The sequence below is a fragment of the Xenopus tropicalis genome, chromosome 4 (assembly GCF_000004195.4).
Source record: "Xenopus tropicalis strain Nigerian chromosome 4, UCB_Xtro_10.0, whole genome shotgun sequence".
Classification (NCBI taxonomy): domain Eukaryota; kingdom Metazoa; phylum Chordata; class Amphibia; order Anura; family Pipidae; genus Xenopus; species Xenopus tropicalis.
Window position 1 is genome coordinate 20,710,025 of NC_030680.2, and position 22,724 is coordinate 20,732,748.

General features: G+C 40.8%; 1 protein-coding gene across 4 annotated transcripts in view; it reads left to right on the forward strand.

The window, feature by feature from the left end:
* Positions 1 to 22,724, forward strand: part of kif18a (kinesin family member 18A) — a 68,453-nt gene that overhangs the window by 12,944 nt on the left and 32,785 nt on the right. For all 4 annotated transcript variants that reach the window (XM_018093041.2, XM_012961075.3, XM_018093042.2 and 1 more), the window contains 7 exon segments: positions 574 to 731; positions 2,804 to 2,908; positions 3,928 to 4,038; positions 4,430 to 4,627; positions 19,656 to 19,832; positions 21,346 to 21,420; positions 21,594 to 21,709. In XM_018093041.2, the coding sequence (XP_017948530.2) occupies positions 574 to 731; positions 2,804 to 2,908; positions 3,928 to 4,038; positions 4,430 to 4,627; positions 19,656 to 19,832; positions 21,346 to 21,420; positions 21,594 to 21,709 (940 nt within the window).

Here is a 22,724-nt window from a genome sequence, read left to right on the forward strand (position 1 = left end):
GGCTTATTAAAACATGGTGGGCAACATCTCTGCACTTGACTGTATCCCATTGTCTTATTTTGATCATTGGCACAGGAGTGAAAAGATCATTCAATCATATTTGGATGACCACAGGGTGGGTGTCCTTATTGGGCAAATATCCTCTTGCATGGGCAACAAACACATCTATATGTATTATCAGCTTAAAGAGAAAATATTCCCTCCCTCACTTTTTTTCTTATACACGCATACCTGATTCTGCAAATTGAAAGGGAACCATAATAGTCTATATCTGCCACTTGAGACAAGTCTCCCCTACCCCCATCTTAGGCTCACGGTGTGATTCAATCCCTTCCTTACCTTGTTCTATTGTAAAGTGATGGATTCTGGGACCTGAAGTCACAGAATCTATGGAGAGCAAAGGAAGCTGGGCATTTGGGCACAGATAACCCAATACACGCACTTTATTTAAAAAAAATACAAAAGTTTTATCCGTGAGTAAAATGTACAAATCGCACTACCCACTCTTAATGTTCTTTAGCTAGTTTATTTAGAAATTGATTTACACTTTTTCCCCCCCCCCCCGTTTTTTAGTTCTGGCTTATGGAGCAACGGGTGCTGGCAAGACTCACACTATGCTGGGGTCACCGGGGGAGCCTGGAGTCATGTATCTAACAATGATGGAATTATACAACCGGATTGAGAGTGTAAAAGATGAGAAAGTTTGTAATGTTGCCATTTCTTACCTTGAGGTTTGTATTGTGCTAAAATTTTTTTTTTTTTTTTCTTAAGTCAAACTATTTAACTGCATGCAATTTTATTTTTTATTGTTACAGCACCATAAATCTCTACTTTGCCCATGTGTATAGACCGAAATGTTAAACGGGTCATCACTGTCAACTAAATACAAAAAGTCAGCTTAATTTTCAGATAGTCTTGGTTTATTTTTTAGTGATTAGTGTGTTTTGAATAATGTGACATTTTAAGTTGCAGCTTTTTATTATTAATCAATAAAAACCGGGAAAAAAACAGATGACTAAATAGCTAAACTGTATATCTGGAGGCAGGAGAAAGAGGGGCACAAGTCGCTTGAGAAAGCAGCCATGTAAACATTACATACAGAAAGGGGCAAACATCCACGATTTGGCCTGGCCTCACTTAAAGGAACAGTAACACCAAAAAATGAAAGAGCTTTAAAGTAATAAAAATATAATGCACTGTTGCCCTGCACTGGCAAAACTGGTGTGTTTGCTACAGTAAAGGTGGCCATACACGCACCGATATTATCGTACGAAACCTCGTTTCGTACGATAATCGGTGCGTGTATGGTATGTCAGCGAGCCGACCGATGTCGCAGGAAGCTGCTGAAATCGGTCGGCTCGTCGATCGCCCAGGTTAGAAAATTTTGATCGGGCGCCATAGAAGGCGCCTGACCAAAATTCTCCCTTCAGAGCTGAATCGGCAGAAGGAGGTAGAAATCCTATTGTTTCTACCTCCTTACCTGCCGATTCAGCCCTGAATGGTGTGTGGCGGATCTGACGATGTTTCGTGCGACCGATGGTCGTACGAAACATCGTCGGATCGCCACGTGTATGGCCAGCTTAACACTACTATAATTTATATAATAAGCTGCTGTGTAGCCACGGGGGCAGCCGTTCAAGCTGGGAAAAAGGAGAAAAGGCACATGTTACATAGCAGATAACAGATATGTTCTGTAGAATACAATGGTGTTTTATCTGTTATCTGCTATGTGCCTGTGCCTTTTCTCCTTTGAATGGCTGCCTCCATGGCTACATAGCAGCTTATTTATATAAATTATAGTAGACTTTCTGAAGTAAACGCACAACTTTTACCAGTGCAGGGCAGCAGCACATTATATTTTAGTTACTTTTATACACTTTCATTTTTTGGTGTTACTGTTCCTTTAAGTCCTTGCATCAACCATCTTGGCCACTTCCATTCCCAAATCTCTCATCATAGTTAATGTCTGTTGCCTGATAGTACACCAGGTCCAGGTTTAACATGCATTTTACCCATTTCCCATAAGCTAATTTTAAAGGGTTGTTTCACCTTTCTGTAAACTCTTAGTATGTTATATATGTTGCTATTCTTATCAACTTTGCAACTGGTTTCCATTATTTATTTATTTTTTTAATGATTTGCCTTCTTCTGCCTCCTTTCAAATGAGGGGGTCAATAACCCCGACAGTCAGAAACTATTGCTCTATGAGGCTACAAATTTGTGTTTATTACTTGCCTCGGGTAAGGTGTTCTTCATAGGCCTTAGTAAAACAGTGTCTTTGGTATATTTCACACAGTGAGACTACTGCTAATTAGTAGCTGTGGATGCCACAAAGAGAAGCCATGTCAGTCATTAAAAAAAGTGCCCTGGTAATGGCTACAGGCCCTAATCTACGTGTTATGCTTCTTATTGTCATCACTGGAAAACCAATCCTGAGCATTCCCGTGTGGAGGTAAATAGCACAGCTGATCTCTCTAAAGGGATCTTTTCAAAGATTGTTCCCACCCTCCACTGACGTTCAGGGCTGAATCGTCAGATATGGAGGTAGAAACAATTGAAATTCTACCTCCTTCTGCCAATTCAGCCCTGAACATAGATTTTGCTTGGGCGCCTTTAATGGCGCCTCGTCGAGCCGCCATACACTCACCGAATATCGTACGAAAGGAGGTTTTGTACGATATTATCAGTGCTTGAATGGCCGGCTTTACATTTTTAAATACAGTAATGCAGGGAAACATCATTTGTTCAATGCAATTGGTTTTACTTCACAATAAAGTATGGCTTGTGTTGTATTTATCTTTAGGTTTACAATGAGCAGATCCGAGACCTCCTTTCAAATTCTGGTGCATTGGCTGTGAGAGAGGATGCTCAGAAAGGAGTTGTTGTGCAAGGCTTAACATTACATCAGGTAGGATTAAGATTTCTAAAAGCCCAGTGCGCCCTACTCTAACTTACCTTAATTTAATACACTGTTAATTTAAGATTTCAAACCAACAGCAGCCATTCAGCTCCTATATTTGATTGGTCAGCTGCTTGTAAATAAAAGACCAAGTGCTTGTTTGGGTCAAATCAGATGTCCAAATCAGGGATACTTTGCTTTTAGCTTTCTATGACGCCCTTACCTTGTGTGTCCTGTGTGTGACACAAGTTAAGGGGATGCCCAGGTGCTGCCTATACATTATAGAACATTGGCATGGCTGCATAATAAGGGTGGAACTAATGAGCCCCATTTTGCAAGCCTAAAGAGTTGCCTTTTTGGGCTCCAGATACATTGCAGAGGGGACTAAGTGGAAAAACTGCTTGGCTGTGTTCCTAGTGTCACCGTTGCACACAATTTCTATAGAGTATAAATTATAAATTTTCTTAATCTCTAAAACTTCTCTGTACAGCCCCCAGAATGACATACATTTCTCCCTGCATGCAGATTTATTTTGTTTCTCTATTACAAGCCGCTAAACTGCATCTCTTTTACGGACTTCCTTGTCTAGCATGAAGCTCCACCCCTTTTGCTTTCTGAGCACACCTTCTCTCTGGCAATGATGTGCCTACTGAGCATGCCTGATTGATTTTAATTGGATCAGAGGCAGTAAGCATGCCCAGTAGGCACCACTTTGAGGTCATCATAGTTGGAGAAAGAGGGAGTGCACAGAAAGCAAAAGGGACAGAGCTTGCCGCTAGACAAGGAAGTCGGTAAAAGAGCTGCAGTTCAGCTGCTTGTAAATCAAATTTGCATGCAGGATCGTTGTGTTATTCTGGAGACTGTACAGAGTAATTTTAGGGGATTTCAAAATAAAAGATTACTTATGCTTTAAAAATAATTCCCCTTTGTGAAATATGCATCATGTTTGTCTTTGCTATAGCAATGGATAATACAATGAAACTCAAACACTTGTATCTAAAGAATGTCTTCATTCTCTCGAACATTAGCCCAAGTCAGCCGAGGAGATCCTTCAGATGCTCGACTATGGAAACAAAAATAGAACCCAGCACCCTACTGACATGAATGCATCGTCATCACGGTCACATGCTGTGTTTCAGGTAAGTTAAATGGCCACTATGGGTTACCTGGGAGTAAATTGTTACAGTAAGGGTAATGGAAGCAAATGCGATGATTTATTTTTTCCTGCAAAAATACATATTTAAGCATTTTGCATTAAAATCCACTCTTTGTGCACTGATTGGCTGATCCTGTACCTGTCAGTGCATACATGTCCAAGGTGCAGAAGGTAGTGGATCAAATCTTCAACAGCAGAGGAACAATCCATGTGCTATTAGGCTAGATTTATCCCCCTATTATTCACTAAATGAATGAAAAGAGTCGAACTCCATTAAAAAAATCTTTTTAGATCAGTAGCTGCAGTTTATAGATGGAGGTGCTGTGTATGTTGCCTTTAATACATTTCTCAAACACCCTTTCCCCTTTTACCAGATTTACTTAAGACAGCAGGACAAGACGGCAAGTATCAATCAGAATGTTCGAATTGCCAAAATGTGCCTCATTGATCTGGCTGGTTCTGAACGGGCCAGTGCAACGAACGCCAAGGGTGAACGTTTACGAGAGGGAACAAACATCAATCGCTCACTGTTGGCTCTGGGGAACGTCATCAATGCTCTAGCAGATCCAAAGGTATTGATTGTATTCAGTAGAATTTTTTTTTTACTTAAATCTACAGAATTACTCGGTACATCCCCCAGAATAACATACCTGTCTCCCTGCATCCAGGTTTACTTTGTTTCTCTATTACAGCCATATCAACTACATCTCTTTTACTGACTTCCATGTCTAGCGAGAAGCTCCGCCCTTTTTTGCTTTCTGTGCACTTCTCTCTCAGGCTATGATGACCTCAAAGAGATACCTACTACACATGCCTGATTTTAATTGGAGCAGAGGCAGCGAGCATGCCCAGTAGGCATCCCTTTGAGGTCATCATAGTCGGAGGAGAGAGAAGGAGTGTTCAGAAAGTAAAAAGGGGGCGGAGATTCTAGTTAGACAAAGTCAGTAAATGATCTACGTGCAGGGAGAAAGTTATGTTATTCTGAGGGTCCTTTAGAGTAATTTTAGGGGTAACTGCGTGAATGAATGAAACTGTGCAAATCCCTACTGGTGGCAAAACAGTCCTGTTGGGTTTATTTAACATTTTTAAATGATTTTTAGCAGACTTTAGGTCTGGTGATCCAGATTATGCAAAAGCCTTTTGTCCAGAAAGCCCCAGATCCAAAGCATTTTGGATAAAAGATCCTATTCCTGTACAGTCTTGCCTTGTGTAATCCGGGGGTGTAGATGCAAGAGAGGTAATCCTGCCACTTATTAATCAATGGTTAGTAGACATTAGCTCACCGGCATCTTTCAGGAGTCTCCCTGATTTTAACCCCTCACCCAGTCAAAGTAATTTGTATCTGAATTTCACTTATCCCTGCCAATAAAATGCATAGAAGTGTCACCCAAATCCTCTGAAACAGTTGGAACATGGAGTGATATGGGGGGCATGGACTGGGAATTAAGATTTATGGCTGAGTTGAATCTAAAGTTGCAATTTACTTTATGCTTTTGGGTCAACATTTTTTTAAAGACCAATGCTTAACATCCCTTTTGTTGCCTCCACCATTTGGCAAGAACCAGTACTGAACCAATAAATTTTCAGGAAGTAACAATCACTGCAGCTTATTTCATGCTATTTATTAGTGTTTCGGCCCAAGCGCCCTTTCTCAGGCATGGAGTGGCCAAGACACCTCTGGATGGGGAAGGGTTACTGGCTGGCTTTTCTGGGTTCTCCTTTGAATATAGGGCTTGGGCTTGAATATAGGGCTAATTCTTTAGCTCTGGTCCTGAAAAAGTAATACATCTAGAAAGAGTTCAAAGACGGGCAACTAGACTTGAACAATACCAGATTGACTTGAGCTGCACATGTCCCTGGTTATCCATCACCACTAGTCAGCTGTTATCCCTATCTGCACTACTGTATTAGGAAGCCAGACCATATAAGAGTGTGGGGCATGGAGACTGTACAGGGGTACAAAGTGTATATTAGTTCCCTTGTCCTTTAAAGAGATAGTGACACGTTCAAGTTTAAACAAGAACGTATTACTATGCCTACATAAACATAGCTCTGCTATTGTTTTCTAATGGATGTGCCCCCCAGCTCAGGCACGGCTTGAAGTGGCCGATCATCTGTTCCATAAAAAAGTATGAATAAATACCATTTTTATGTGCCAAAATTCAGGTGCAAAACCGTTCTTTCCTTTCTGCATCTTTTGAAATCCTGGCAGGGGAGGAGGGACTAAAACATTGTTACAAATTGAAACAACTTCTCCACAGCTTACAGACAGCCTGCCAGAACTACATAACCCACAATGCATTGCACTGTGATGTTCCTTTACTTATTGACATCACATGTGCAGGGAAGAGTGGAATTTGGAGGATGCAGGCTGAAGGCAGGCTAAAGACAGTCGACTGCTGTTACATTTTATTTGAGTCTCAATGTAGTCAGCTAGATCAGCAGAACTGGGGGGGCGGGGCTTAGGGAACTGTTCCAAACCATATTATTACATTAAAGTAATGAAAAGGCTACATATTTGTTAATTGATGGATATTACAAAGTGGCTTGAAATCATGTTTACGTTACAAAAAGCTCAAGTTGTGTTTTGGTGGAGTTCCCCTCCAGCCTATGAAAACATTGTCCCTCCCCCAAGCACGCCATCACTCATAAGGCTGGTAAACCTCAAGCCATGCTGGAGCTCGTCACAGGTTAATAGGGGGTGGGCTGGGGGTCATTTTCAGTAGGAAAGAATGGCAGGGTTTATGTAGGTATTAAACCTGGACTTTGCCACTATCCCTTTAAGTACCACAAATGGGAGGGCTTTTTTAAAGGATCAGTACATGAATGGAATTCCTTTCAATAGAGTTATTAATGGCTGTTACGTTGGGAAAATGTAATATGGTGGGTTTTTTAGCTTGTGGAGATGCCCAGTGTTATTAATCATGTGTTGTTATTGCCTGCCCATAGCGGAGCATTATTCCAGCCGTCTGTGTATGTTTATGTGCTCGGTGTGAGCAAAGTAACGGCGGCTGAAATAGCGCTTTCACTGTGGCTTAGAATGTTCTGTAACTAAGCTGTCTGTTTGTGAATGAAGCTGTTTACATGTGCATAGACTTTATTTTATTGTCATTATAAAAAGCTTTTATGACTTGGAAAGAACTCGAATTATTCCCTAAGGAGAGCCATTTGGTTCAGACAATAACTCACCAACTCACTCTTACACAATGCCCTAGTGAAACCGTGTCGTATTTCTTTCTCACCGACTACTGCTTCCCCACTTTTATGAAGAAATAACTTTTTTTATGACTTTGTTCTTTAAAACCGACTTTATGTTTAAACAAAAAAAAAAAACTGCTTTGAGCGCTGAAAGCCCAAATGACACATAATCGGAGTAAATAAGTCGTTTTGTGTTTGGATGTGTGAACACATTAAGTTCCGATCGCTGAATGTATGAACACCTGAAGTGAAAGAAAATGCTCTTTAGAGATTGCCTAGAACATGTTGTTTCCTCCTAATAAAGGCAAAGTCATGGTACAGTGTGAGCTATTAGAGCTAATTGTCCTATGCTATTATGTTTGTCTCGCACCCCATTACACGTGTCTGAGAATCATTCCATTATTTGGTTCCACTGCAGTGTCTTTTTCATACTTGTACTTGATAGTGGGGACTGCCATACTGCTGCCATACTGCTACCCTCTGCCCTGCACCTGCTCGGCATGCTCTGAGCAACTGTTCAGAAGCAAAGGGGTCATCTCAAATTTTGAAGCAGAAAATGAGGTTTAATTGTCATGTAAGATGATGCTATAGGGTTGATTATTAAATTCTGAAGCTAATTGCTCTGGTTTCTGAGCTGCCATGCAGTAATTATCTGTATTAATTGCTACTCAGCCTTATATTTTGACATTTATATTGTGTATATATACAGTATATTGTGCGTTGGTCCCTAAGCTCAGTAACCAACAGGCTCATAAATATTCCATTACATCAAAATTTGTTAAAGAGCCCCTAATATACCTATCACTGCAATCTGTTTCTTCAAAAAGTATGAATAAATACCATTTTTATATGCTGAAATCCAGCTGTAAAACAGTTCTTCTCTTTCTGCATCATTTGAAATCCTGGCAGGGGAGGAGGGACTAAAACACCAATGTTACAAACTGTAAACTTCTCCACAGCTTACAGACAGCATGCAGGAACTACATAACCCACAATGCACTGTGATGTTCCTTTCCTACTTGGCATAGTGTGCACAGGGAATAGTGGGATTGGGAGGATGCAGGCTGAGAATAGGCAACTACTGTTGCATTCTATTTGAGTCACAAAGTAGTCAGCCAGATCAACAGGGGGCAGGGCTCAGGGAACTGTACGAAACCATCATAAAAAGGCTGCATATTTTTAATTGATGTACCATATATTGCATAGATTCTTAATATTATGTTTACTTTTCAAAAAGCTTATGTTTGGGTGGAGTTCCCCTTTATTAATCGTCCCTTTGTTCTGGCAGCCACCTGTAGACAAGTTTATGGACCAAAGAGAGGTTTATATATTTTGAAGTGACAGCACGAGGAACAACCATTCATATAAACATTTTAAATTAGATAATTATCTTTCACAAATAACTGCAAGAACACGAAAAAGTCAAGACCATTTGTGAAACAAGATTTATTGAACATCAACAGATGTATTTGCTTCTTTCATGGAAGGAATGGTTCCCCTTTAAGCAATTGATTAGTGTGCTTTCTCACTGTAACTTCTGGGGATTTGGTAGATGTGAAAGAGTTTCTGCCACTTATTTCATGGATGGAACCTCACACGGCCCAAGGGGTCAGATTCCTGACCCACTAATACACACCAAAAAGATATTTAATGATAGTTCCACTTTGAAATGCCTGGCTCTGTTCCCAATGGATACTTGTCCTTTAAAACCTTTTTTTTAATTTTATCTCACAGTTCCTTAAGCTTATTGATGGCTTGCCCTGAGCACGCGCCGGCTCTGGGCATAGGACTGTCCCCGTCTAATAGGATTTATTAAGCCAGGGCAGCCCTGTGCTTTAGGTTAATATTCTTTATCTCTTAGTAGCATGGAGTACTCGAGCAGCCATTTACCCTATGATTACAAAGGCTCAGGTTTAGGAAGATTGTATTTTGATAGCTTTGACTAACAAATCCAATATAAGCTGCCTGTTACCCACTAGTTCTACCAGTTCAGACTCGTATTGATTGTTACTTGGCATCATGTAGATGGTTAATGTTCTTTCATTTTATTTATTGGGCTTCAAGCCATTTAATTGTTTGGTGTCAATATTTCTCAGCACAGGGCGTGTGATAATATATATCTATATATGTGTGTGTTGCACACTTAGGAAGCAATTTATTAACTCTTTCCCTGTTAAAAAAAAAAAAAAATCAAGCATCAAAGTTGTTGAGAAAGAAGAATGGCAGCAATGCAGGATAACTCCATTGGCACCAGGATAACTGCATTGGTACCATTTTTTAAGCCGCAAAAAGTTGTGTGTGCCTCTGGGAAGGGACTGTGGCTGTGGGATAGCAGGTATTAGGGAGAGATGGTGCCTATAGTAGCAGTGGGGGGATAATAGCCTCTGGGAAGGGACTGTGGCTGTGGGATAGTAGGGAGAGATGGTGCCTATAGTAGCAGTGGGGGGATAATAGCCTCTGGGAAGGGACTGGGGCTGTGGGATAGCAGGTATAGTAGGGAGAGATGGTGCCTATAGTAGCAGTGGGGGGATAATAGCCTCTGGGAAGGGACTGTGGCTGTGGGATAGCAGGTATAGTAGGGAGAGATGGTGCCTATAGTAGCAGTGGGGGGGATAATAGCCTCTGGGAAGGGACTGTGGCTGTGGGATAGCAGGTATTAGGGAGAGATGGTGCCTATAGTAGCAGTGGGGGATAATAGCCTCTGGGAAGGGACTGTGGGATAGCAGGTATAGATGGTGCCTATAGTAGCAGTGGGGGGATAATAGCCTCTGGGAAGGGACTGGGGCTGTGGGATAGCAGGTATTAGGGAGAGATGGTGCCTCTAGTAGCAGTGAGGATAATAATGACTTATAGTAAAATTAAAAATCTCCTTTATTAGTACATGGCAAATGGCCTAATGCATTTTGTGCCTTGTAGGCACATACTGATAGGCCTATCCTATAGTGCCAAACAGGCACAAAACGCCATTTGCCATGTACTAATAAAGGAGATTTTTAATTTTACTATAAGTCATTATTATCCTCACTGCTACTAGAGGCACCATCTCTCCCTAATACCTGCTATCCCACAGCCCCAGTCCCTTCCCAGAGGCTATTATCCCCCCACTGCTACTATAGGCACCATCTCTCCCTACTATACCTGCTATCCCACAGCCCCAGTCCCTTTCCAGAGGCTATTATCCCCCCCACTGCTACTATAGGCATCATCTATACCTGCTATCCCACAGTCCCTTCCAGAGGCTATTATCCCCACTGCTACTATAGGCACCATCTCTCCCTACTATACCTGCTATCCCACAGTCACTTCCCAGAGGCTATTATCCCCCACTGCTACTATAGGCACCATCTCTCCCTACTATACCTGCTATCCCACAGCCCCAGTCCCTTCCAGAGGCTATTATCCCCCCCACTGCTACTATAGGCATCATCTATACCTGCTATCCCACAGTCCCTTCCCAGAGGCTATTATCCCCCACTGCTACTATAGGCACCATCTCTCCCTACTATACCTGCTATCCCACAGTCACTTCCCAGAGGCTATTATCCCCCCACTGCTACTATAGGCACCATCTCTCCCTACTATACCTGCTATCCCACAGCCCCAGTCCCTTCCCAGAGGCTATTATCCCCCCACTGCTACTATAGGCACAATCTCTCCCTACTATACCTGCTATCCCACAGTCCCTTCCCAGAGGCTATTATCCCCCCACTGCTACTATAGGCACCATCTCTCCCTACTATACCTGCTATCCCACAGCCACAGTCCCTTCCCAGAGGTTATTATCCCCCCACTGATACTATAGCCACCATCTCTCCCTACTATACCTGCTATCCCACAGCCACAGTCCCTCCCCAGATGCTATTATCCCCCCCACTGCTACTATAAGCACCATCCCTCCCTACTATACCTGCTATCCACAGCCACAGTCCCTTCCCAGAGACTATTATCCCACTGCTACTATAGGCACAATCTCTCCCTACTATACCTGCTATCCCACAGCCCCAGTCCCTTCCCAGAGTCTATTATCCCCCCACTGCTACTATAGGTACCATCTCTCCCTACTATACCTGCTATCCCACAGTCCCTTCCCAGAGGCTATTATCCCCCCACTGCTACTATAGGCACCATCTCTCCCTACTATACCTGCTATCCCACAGCCACAGTCCCTTCCCAGAGGCTATTATCCCCCCACTGCTACTATAGGCACCATCTCTCCCTACTATACCTGCTATCCCATAACCATACCTGCCATAGTCAACTATTCTTGCTACTGTGCTGCCTCCCAACACTGTGATGCTTACAGTACTATTAAATATAATTTCTTAATACAGCTCATGAAAATAGTAGAACTAATATAAATAGAACAGTGGCAGTAAACAGAGAAACTAACTAAAACTGCTGGGAACTCTGTAGAGTGTACTATAATTTGCAGAGAATACTGTTCTGCCTCTTTAGATGAAAGGACAAATGTTGGCATTTTCCTATCCAGAATCCTGGCTTCCCCTGCCATTCTCATGACTCACAACTTTTATTTTTGCTCTGCAGATATTAAAGTAAACCTTTTTTAAATGTTTCTTTAAAGATGTGTTTATTCTTTAGTACTTTACATGAAATACAAAACCATTCACCTTTTGACGGTGGCCAGCATGTCTATCATCTTCATCAAGCTTTGCATAATATTTATTTCACAGTGCAGGGAGTATTTTTTTTTTTTTTTTTTTAATTTTCTTAATTTTTATTATTCTACAATGTGTATATACTGTATATTACCATGGAAACTCAAGCTGATATGTTCATCAACTCTGTTTAAAAATGATACTGTATTCTGCTTGCCTTATTGGGTAATGTTAGAAATGATTTAAAGTTTACCTAGCAACAAACCCAATGTTGGCCTAGGTAGAACCTTGTCTATCAGAAGCCTATCGTTTTCTTCATTTTCCCATCAACTCCTTCGGTCCTAAGGGCAGGGGCACAACCTGCCGTGCGTGCCTCTGTCCTAAAGGTAACAGTGCACGGGCTGATAAAAGCTGCCGATTAGGTCCCTTTGCAACGGTTTGTTGTCTCTTTGTCCTCCCAAGAGATAAACAATTGGATCAGCCCGATTTTGCCCTCGTTAAAGGACAAGTCAACTCAAAATATTACTTTGCAATACAGTCATTACAGATTTGTAGTGTTTATGAGTTATATGTACTGGTATGGGACCTGTTATCCAGAATGCTCAGGACCTTCTCGGGATCTTCCCGATTTTGGATCTCTATAACTTAAGTCTGCTAAAAATAATTTAAACATGAAATAAACCCAATAGGATTGTTCTGCCCCCAATAAGGATTAATTATATCTTAGTTGGGATCAAGTACAGGTACTGTTTTATTATTACAGAGAAAAGGGAATCATTTAACCATTAAATAAACCCAATAGGGCTGTTCTGCCCCAATAAGGGGTAATTATATCTTAGTTGGGATCAAGTACAGGTACTGTTTTATTATTACAGAGAAAAGGGAATCATTTAACCATTAAATAAACCCAATAGGGCTGTTCTGCCCCCAATAAGGGGTAATTATATCTTAGTTGGGATCAAGTACAGGTACTGTTTTATTATTACAGAGAAAAGGGAATCATTTAACCATTAAATAAACCCAATAGGGCTGTTCTGCCCCCAATAAGGGGTAATTATATCTTAGTTGGGATCAAGTACAGGTACTGTTTTATTATTACAGAGAAAAGGGAATCATTTAACCATGAAATAAACCCAATAGGACTGTTCTGCCCCAATAAGGGGTAGTTATATCTTAGTTGGGATCAAATACTGGTACTGTTTTATTATTACAGAGGAAAAGGAAATCCATTTTTAAAAATTAGAATTATTTGCTTATAATGGAGTCTATAGGGAGATGGCCATTTTGTAATTTGAAACTTTCTGGGTAACAGGTTTGCGGATAAGGGATCCCATATCTGTTTTTTTTTATATATATATATATATATATATATATATATATATATATATATATTGATATTGATATTCAAAGTAGTGTTTGTCTGTCCTTTTCTATTCCCTGCCCTGGGGGCTCAGACTGTTGAAACAATGTAACACAAGACCTGATTTGTTGGAGGAGACCGACCTTTGCAACATTGTTTAAAAAGTACCAACCAGGTTTTCTTTTATTGGACAAAAAGTTATTTTTGGGGTTGACATGTCCTTTAAGGTTGCATACTGGGGAAGTATCGAGGATGCCAAAATAAGTGGAATTCTGAGGTATTGTATTTTATCCAGTGAAGAATGTTATTCTGAAAGAACAGCAGACTACTGGCCCAATATCTTGGCCAAAACAGGCCATATATTGATCTGGCGAGTTTAAAAATGGGGCAAGGACCACATTGGCTTATTGCTGCAGTCCTCGTCCTGATAAATTGCATTTATAGTCACTGTTATCTGATTGTATGGCCCAAGGGCAAAACAATCTGATCAGTCCGATATCACCCCCCCCCCCCCCCTCAAGGTCGTCATACCAGGAAAAGATTTTAAGCTGCTCATAAAGATCTGCTCTTTTGGCAAGGTCGTCAAATGAACAGCCAGCTTAAGATCTGTGTCCCAGGGGACAGTAATCCTTTGCACAAACTTCCTGGCCATCTCGTGATATTGTGAACTTGTAATGGAATCAGCACTTAGGCTGGACAGAATGCCAGAAACTAAGCTACCGATGCCAGAGGTGTCTCCTGATGCTTCTCTGCTCATTCCTATCCCTCATATCATAATAAGTGAGAAAGCTGAGCAGAGAAGCTTCAGGAGTCATTTCCTACTTTAGTAACTGTCAACTTTTGGTTTTCTTTCTGGCAACACAAAACAGCAGGGGGTGCTCCAAATTCATGGTAGTAGCAGTGTAAAACAAAACATTAAAATTAAAAATAAAAGGAAACAAAATCAGGTGCCCAAAAGAGCACTGTGCAATTTCCCATTGTTGTTGGATGAGTATAGTTCCCCTTTAAAGGGCCTACGCTAATACTTATATACAGGAGCTGCATTATACTATATATGGATAGGCTATTAAATAGCAGCCCCCTAAGGCTCTTCATGTCCCAGTAGTGCCCATATACAAGCCAGCATACAGTGATGGGTTTTAAATGTCATTCATTCTTTTCAGACAGTTATATTCTTAGGAAATATGCAATTAAAAATGAGTTTGGAACTTCAGCGGCTATCTGGTTGCTAGGGTCCTAGCAACCAGGCAGTGGCTTATTTAGGAGACTGAAATATAAATAGTAAAAAGAGAAGTAATAAAAAGTAGCAATAAGACTGTAGCTTCACAGAGCAATAGTTTTATGGCCACCGGGGTCAGTGACCCCATTTAAGAGCTGAAAAGAGTCAAAAGAAGAAGGCAAATTTAGAAATCTTTAACCTAAGAATAGACTATTCCATATCATAATGTAACTACCCTTTTTAAATGTACATTTGTGGTACTTGCCCATTTATCCAGTTTCTGGTTTTCTAGGATCAATGACCACAAAGCAGTTTCCACTCTGAGCTGGGTAGAAAGCCGATCAAAAAGGCAAAACAATTGAATTCTAAAATGATTAAAATTTAAAATTATCAATGTATCCAACATATTAAAGCTTAATTTGAATGTGACCTTAAATTAAAATCGGAAACCAGTCCATTGATTGGCTGGGGCTCCAAATAAGCAGATCTTTGCCTTTGACCCAGCCCTATCGGTATCTGAAGGAGCCACAGTCCGACATCTGCAGCAAATGTGGGTGCACCTTTACTTGCCATCGTCGCACCAAATTAGCTTGGGTGTCAGGTCCTGTTCTTTAAATGGAGGTCCAGTGTCGGCAGCAGTTCAGGGTTTAACCTCTTCTTGCCAAAGCAGCTTTTGCTTTTTACCAGAAAGTGAATTTGTAACCAAGAACACAAGGAGGAGTGTTTCAGTTACTTGGAGCTTTTGGATCACTCTGGAAATGGTCACGGTGGTGGAACCCCACCGCGGCTCTGCGAAAGTATTCCAGTCATCTGTGCCTTTTCTCGACTTCTGTAAAATGTGCCTTGCTTTCCTTGCCATTAAAGTCTGCCTCCATACACGCTCTGCTATAGTGCTATAAGGATTTTGTGGCATGCTTTTATTGGCAGCCCTTCCAAGTCTCATTTTAAGTTTGCATAACTTCAGAGTGTCAGTTGTTGTGCCAGAGTTTTTCTGGCTTGAAAAGAATAACATATGGTCGGGTTTTTGTAATTATTTTCTTTTCCTTTTTTTTTTTTACTTTTTTCGTTTGTTGTAACCCCTCTGTAGAATGAAGGCAGTTCTGCTATATATACTGGGTTATGTCTCTCTCAGCCATTAAAAACAAGTAACAAGTGTCCCCAAGAAGCATTTTCTATAAATATTTAAATATAGGAAGTTGAGTTGTTTGAAGGATATACTTTATGTTCCTGTAACGAAGAATTCTGCTCAGTAACTCAAGGCCGTTATGATCGTTAAGGTCCATAAGAAGTTGCAATACACCTATCTAATTCCTAAAAAATGAAGACTTATAAACTTTCCAACTGGTTTGGGAAGTTATTGGCACCTGTCTGGGGCCCTTTGACTGGCCTGCTCGACTGATATCCGGAAAAAAAAATCATCCACCGCAGGGTGGGCATATTGGGGAAATATATGCCAAACAACTGGATCTTTAAATGTATTACCACCTTAAAGTGGAACTAAGCCCCCAACAAAGATGGCACCAGTGAATTCAGCTGCACTACTCTGCATCTATATGTCAGGATGCTTTTCCATGTAATAGACTCTGGGTAGGGGACTGATGGAGGGCAGTTGATGGGGGTTTTTTGTTTGTAGGGGCATTAGATCTCCTTTAACCCAGAGTGCTTTTCTGAGATCCAGGAAGTGCATAGAGAGGGTCCCTGAAACTCTGGAACGTGAGCTGTTGAGCTGAAGTTTTCATAGCAGTATAAAACTGCTAATATCTTTAAAAAAAAAAAAGGTTAAAAATAGAAAATGAATGTAAACTGGAAAATTCTTAAAGAACCACACTGAATACTGTTAGTTCACATTAAGTTATTTTTGGGGATTTAGATCCTGTTAAAAAATCATAACCTGCTGTTTAAGTAAAGAGAGGGTCCCCATGTCTGTTTCAGTTTGACCCATTTGCTACCACTTCTACTGTGGCCATACTAGGGCACTAACCATGAGTGTTGTGACTAATACTAGTGCATTACCAATCAGGATCAGGGGGGCAGAGATTGGTTGGTTAGCAATTTAATGAACTTTACTGAGGTTGGACTCTAGACATTCTGTGAGGTTGCTGGTCTTTTTTTGATACATGTAAATAGAAAGTGGTTGGAATTTGAACTTGCTTGAGCTGTCACTATATGAAGGCTTTGTTCCAGATAAGAGGAACTTTAAAATACCATTTGTCCTCTTTAGTGATCCCCAGCCAGTGTCTCCTGAGCAATATGTTGGTCACCACCCCCCTTTGATGTTGTCTCAAAGTAGGTGCCCATTTTTAAATTCCTGGCTTGGAGGCAAGTTTTGGAAGCTCAGATTCACCGTTTTACTCCAATCAGAGCTTCCTGCAGACTAGCAGTCCATATGAGGCTACCAAATAGCCAATCACTGTGCTTATTTAAGACCTTTTTTTAATGCTTGTCTGGCTCACCAACACTGCGTGTGGCTCATGAGTAAAAAAAAAAACAAAAAAACTGGGGACCCAACCAATTGTCCTCTGGACCAAACTGCCAAATGTTGTATAATCTGGCCAAGAATTCATAGTATTGCCTCTTACTTTCTCAAGGTACAAATACGGTCCAAATCTGACGTGTGAGTTGAGAATCACCCCCATTGTTAGTGAAGGATTGTGTATTTGGCAGACCCCACGTTTCCTATTATTGTTTCATCAAACATCCACAGTGTGCTCCCTTTCTAATCCGTTACAAGGGATTCTTTTCGGCGGGCATACAACTAGAAACATGTTCTCTTGCCAATGTGTTTTTAATCAGCCCCTCATGCTAAACAGACTTCATGTTTGTCTTTTATTAGCTTGGGATGCCCATGCACAATCACAACAATCCCAAACATTCCTGCTTCCACAAATACAAAGAATCCGCTTGATGATGTGAATGTTGTAACACCAACAAAACAAAATTCTCCAATGTCCGTTCAAGTCTTATACATGCTTGCGGGGCCTCGAGTTTCTGTTGAGATTAAATTGCTAAAGTAAATGGAGTTATGAGCAGGAGTAGGACATTTTCTGCCTTGATTGATATTTTGTTTGTGGCCACATTCCCATAACATCAGGTCATGCCCCCAAGAGATTGTTATGCAGGATTATAGAAACAAAAGCAATGGCTAATATAGAAGCAAGGGGCCAAGCTTGCAATGGGACTGGAATTATGCATTTTTATCAGCATTTCCAATACAGAAAAAAAGGAAAATAAATAAAAGGATGTTGCCTTTTCTTTCTCTTAATTTATAAAAACTGTCTTTTTTCCAATTTGTTTTTTTTTTTAAGGTTTTTTTCACCAATTTTTTTTTTGTTTGCCATTCCATGTATTTACAGGAAGGCCATCTCCATTTTTAAAATTGATTTTCTATTTCATTATAATAATAAAACAGGACCTTCTACTTGATCCTAAGGTGTAATTCATCAAAACAAAACAATCCTATTGGGATTATTTAATGTATAAATAATTATGGAGTAGACTTATGGGCTTATTTATCTATTTTTGAGTTTGTTTTTCTAAATCGTATAAAGTTGCATATTGAATGCTCACTTATTTGTTAATAAGGAAACAAGTTTGAATAAATAAACTAGAATACCTAATTTTTAGAGTTTACAAACTCGAAAAATTCAAGTTTGAAAATATGGCTTGACTTTGCTTAGGACAGCTCCCATTGACTTCTATAGAAACTCGCAAGCTTTTAGATGGAAGTTTTACATTGAAGTTGTCAATTTTTTTGCAGTTAATAAATACCAGATGGTTTTGAACCATAACTCGCATTGTGCAAGTTTTAGCACAAAAATCTCTAATTGTGAAAAGAAAATCAAACTCAAAGGTAGGGTGATCCAAATTCCGAAAAGACCCCTTATCTGGAAAACCCCAGGTCCCGAGAATTCTGGATAACTAGTCCCATTGCTGTACCAAAGGCCCAGTGTAGGATTAGGAGGTGAGTAACTAGAATTATTGGCGTGTACCTAACAACTGGGCAACCCTTATGTACTGATGCTCCTACACTTGTAAAAATTGTGTATTCGCATGTGAAGCTTAAATAATTTAAGTTGGCCATACACAGTCCAATTGTATCTGCTGACTAGATAGCTTATTGCATCTTTTTTGAATAACAGTTGATTGGATAAGGACATCATTTGACCATTAAGTCAGTCCTCTGCTGACAGATTTTGAGGCCAACTGTTTGTTTATCCTGACAGGACCCGCAACATGGGTTTTTACATTGGGCTTAGATAAACTTGCTTGCCGAATGAGAGTTGCCATGTATGGCTAGCTTTAGCCACCATTGACTAGGGCTTTTGTGCTACAAAGGGCTATACACTAAAAGCACTGAGAAACAAAATGCCATTAGTGACACTCTGCACTCTTGTAGCTTATCAAGAATATTGGCTGAATGGATCCCAAGCAACTCTACATGCCCGCAGATGACCAAACTCTCTTGTTCTGTTCATTGCTCCCAACAGTGCAGGCAGTGCCAGGCCATAGTGGAAGGGAGCCCTAGACAAAGCTAGTTGGGACTTTGCCTCTCTCCCTGCATGCACTTGCAGGATTGACAAGCTTGCCAAACACTGGGCCCTATATTTCTCTTGCTAAAAGCCCCAACTGACAGAGGAGATACTATTGCATCTTCTGCCCTGTGTGTGGGTCCATCTGCCAGTGCACTGTGCCCTTGCCCAGGTGCATTAAAACTTTTGACTTTTACGTTGATCCCCGAGCTGATGTACATGTCCAGAAGATCAGCCAATATGGTCAAAATCAGCCAAAGCCCTGCCCACCAACCTAATCTGTGTGTGCATGTTTAGCCTTAGAATTTTGCCGCCAAGACATGTTTTATTTGCCACATATTAGAAGCTGGAAATATTTTTATACATTAAATACCTGTACTTACCTTTTTCCCACCACTCCCCGACCAAACTACAGCTTTGTTTCTGTAAGGGATTGTCTGCAATTAGATGCATTTAATGGAAGTCTGAATATGGGCTTTGAGTTAATAGCCAGTAAGTCAAAACAAACTCTGGGTACTCTTTGTATTGAGGCAATTTGTCTGTCTTTAATTTGGAAATACTTAATGGATGGTCTGAACTTAACTATAATAATATCCAGATTGCTTTAAATGTTTTTTTTTTTTTTCTTGTTTCTTCTGAAGATTAATTAACGTCACATTTGTGTTGCATGCTTCTTAGAGCAAGAAACAACATATTCCTTACCGGAACAGTAAACTTACACGTCTTCTGAAAGATTCTCTTGGAGGGAACTGCCGCACTATTATGATTGCCGCTGTTAGTCCTTCTTCGCTGTCCTACGACGACACTTACAATACGCTCAAGTACGCGAACCGAGCCAAGGACATAAAATCAGCAGTAAGTGGCAAAAATGTATATTTTATTGTAGGGTGGTTACTAAGTACAGGTATAGGATCTGTTATCCAGAAAGCTCCGGATTACAGGAAGGCCTTCGCCTATAGGTTCCATTTTAGTTTAATAATTCACATTTTTAAAAATAATTTCCCTCTGTAACAAAGTAACAGTCCCAGTACTTGATCCCAACTTTCTTTCAAAGAAATACATTTAGAAGAGCCTAAAGATAGCCAAACGGGGCGGTAAAAGCTGTAGACTGACTCAGGCGTGCACTTATTGGCCTCTGTATGGGGCCCTCAGACAGGCCTACCCGACTGATATCCATCTGAAAATTGGGCAGACGTCGATTGGGTGGGATTAAAAATTCAGCTAAGGTGAGGAGTTTATTGGCTCAATGTGGTACTTGCTCCAACAGCTTACATCACAACAATGCGATTCAGTCCTTTATCCCTTGGGCCAAATGATCGGATCAATTCGACATCACCCACCTCAAAGTGGCATATTGGCGAAAGATCTATTTATTTGACGGCCTCGCCAAACAAGCGGGTCTTTCACTGTATGGCCAATGACCAACAATGATTATGGGCAGAAATACTGTGCAGGCCAAGAGGTTCAGCAGCCTTTCAAGGTTGTCCAACGGAGCTCCCCACCTTGGATCTTGTTAGGCCATTTTTTGTGTGTCAGTGACCAAGAACATGTTCAGTTTGCCCTGGGCTTCAGTTAAGCAAAACTTCAGGGCTTGCTGTAAATCATCACAACATTCGGGCAGATGTCGATTGGGTGGAATTAGAAATTCCACTGGGGCAAGGAGCTTACCGGCTCAATGTGGTTCTCGCCCCAAAAGCCTACATCACAACAATGCAATTCAGTCATTTAGCCCTTGGCCCAAATGATCGGATAAATCCCACCTCAAAGTGGGCATATCGGGGAAAGATCCACTTATTTGGTGGTCTTGCCAAACAAGCGGATCTTTCCATGTATGGCCAAAAAATATGGCCAGAAATACTGGACAGGCCATGAGGTTCAGCAGCCTTTAAAGGTTATCCACACCTTGGATCTTGTTAGACCATCTTTTGTGTGTCAGTGACCATGCACATGCTCAGTGTGCCCTGGGCTTCTGTTGAGAAGCAAAACTTCAGGGGTTGCCATAAATTATCAACACATTAGTTGAACGAAAATTGACACCTGTGATTGAAGCCGATGCTATGGGGCAGATTATTCATCAGCCCTGGTGTTTCTGTGAATGCACAGGTTTATACACAGCTATGTAATGAAGGCTTTATTGCATCTTGGACACATGGTCACACCTTTATTCCAGTCGGTGGGAATATGGTTCCCTGTCGTCTGGGTGTGTTTAGTAAGGTCTGTTGATACCTGCCAACACCCCTAATTAAATAAATCCTTACAATCTGCCTATTCCCTACCCAAACTCACCAATAGTCCCATTCACCCTAGTAAATCCTTTTGACGCTCAGAATTCCATACACAACGGCCTAAATTGCTATTTCTTTAACAGGTGAAGAGCAACGTAGTCAGCCTGGACAGTCACATTAGTCAATATGTGAAGATCTGCGAGCAACAAAAGAAAGAGGTATGTCCTGGTGCTTGTGTCCAACCCAGTGCCCTTGGCCATCTTTAATTTGAATTATTTTGTACTATCCATTTTACAGTTAAAAGGTGGGGGATAAAATACATTCTGTCTGATTGGGTACTGCATGACTTGGCTCTTTTATGTAGTATCTTTCACTTTTTTTTTTTTTTTAGATTGCGGCATTAAAGGAGAAGTTAAAGGCATATGAAGATCAGAAAGCAATTGCTCCTGGGAAACCGAAGCAGAATGTTTTGCTTCCTCCATGTCAAAATCAGGCTGAAATTAAGAGGTGACCTCTTTTGTTTACTATTCAAAAAGCTTAAGTTGTATTTGGGTGGAGTTCCCCTTAAATATTGGCCTCTTTATTCTTTTTCTGTAGAATTCCCAAAGACACAACCATACATCCAACAGCAGGTCTTTTCCTTACCCTACATGTAGCAGGAAAAGAAATTCCATAATGTTAAATATAATCTGCCTCTCATCCTCATATTTAATTGGCAGTTTATGAGTAATGAGTGCAATTAGCTAAAATACAGTATAGTGCTACTCACTATAAGCCTTTCCTTTCATATGGAATCAGACTATATTACTGCTGGGACTGGAGCGGAGTCTTACAATGCATTATATCTCTTTTAAATAGCCGGCTGAGTGTGGGGTTAATCCGACAATGTAATCAGGTATAGCCACGTTCCCTGTATTTATACACAGCAAGCAGATTAGTATAATAGGAGCAAGTCACACTGCCATGTTCGCCAGTTAACGTAATCTTTGTTGAATGAAGGGGGAATCACTGCGTCAGCTGTAAACAAGGTTTAAACCCTCTTGAGATGATATGCAAATACCTGCAATTAAAAACCCACAGTGTTAATCGTATTTGCATGAGGCTGCAATGGCTGGGAAAAGACAGGATTTTGTTCTCTGGCATGCAAGCCGCTGCGTAACCCATGGCCTCCACAATTGTAGAATTTTCTCTATTAAAAATTTAGCAGAACTGCTGCACTATCCATATAGAGAGGATTGCTCAGAGAACCAACAGAACGGCCTTCAAATTTCAATAAAATGTATTATTGTGCAACAGCTGAGCTGGGCCATTGGGACCTTATCAGCTACAGAAGCATCTCTAATCCTCCAATAAACGCAGCTGGTGGTCTTTTTGGCTTGTTTTGGGAGAAAATGTGCATAGAGTGCGCTAGGATGAAAAATAAGCCGTAAAAATTTGTATTTGACTTGTGAAACGTCAACATTATATTGTAATTCTGCTTCACTGCCCCTTCTTGTGTAAATGGATCTAGGGTTCTAATCCA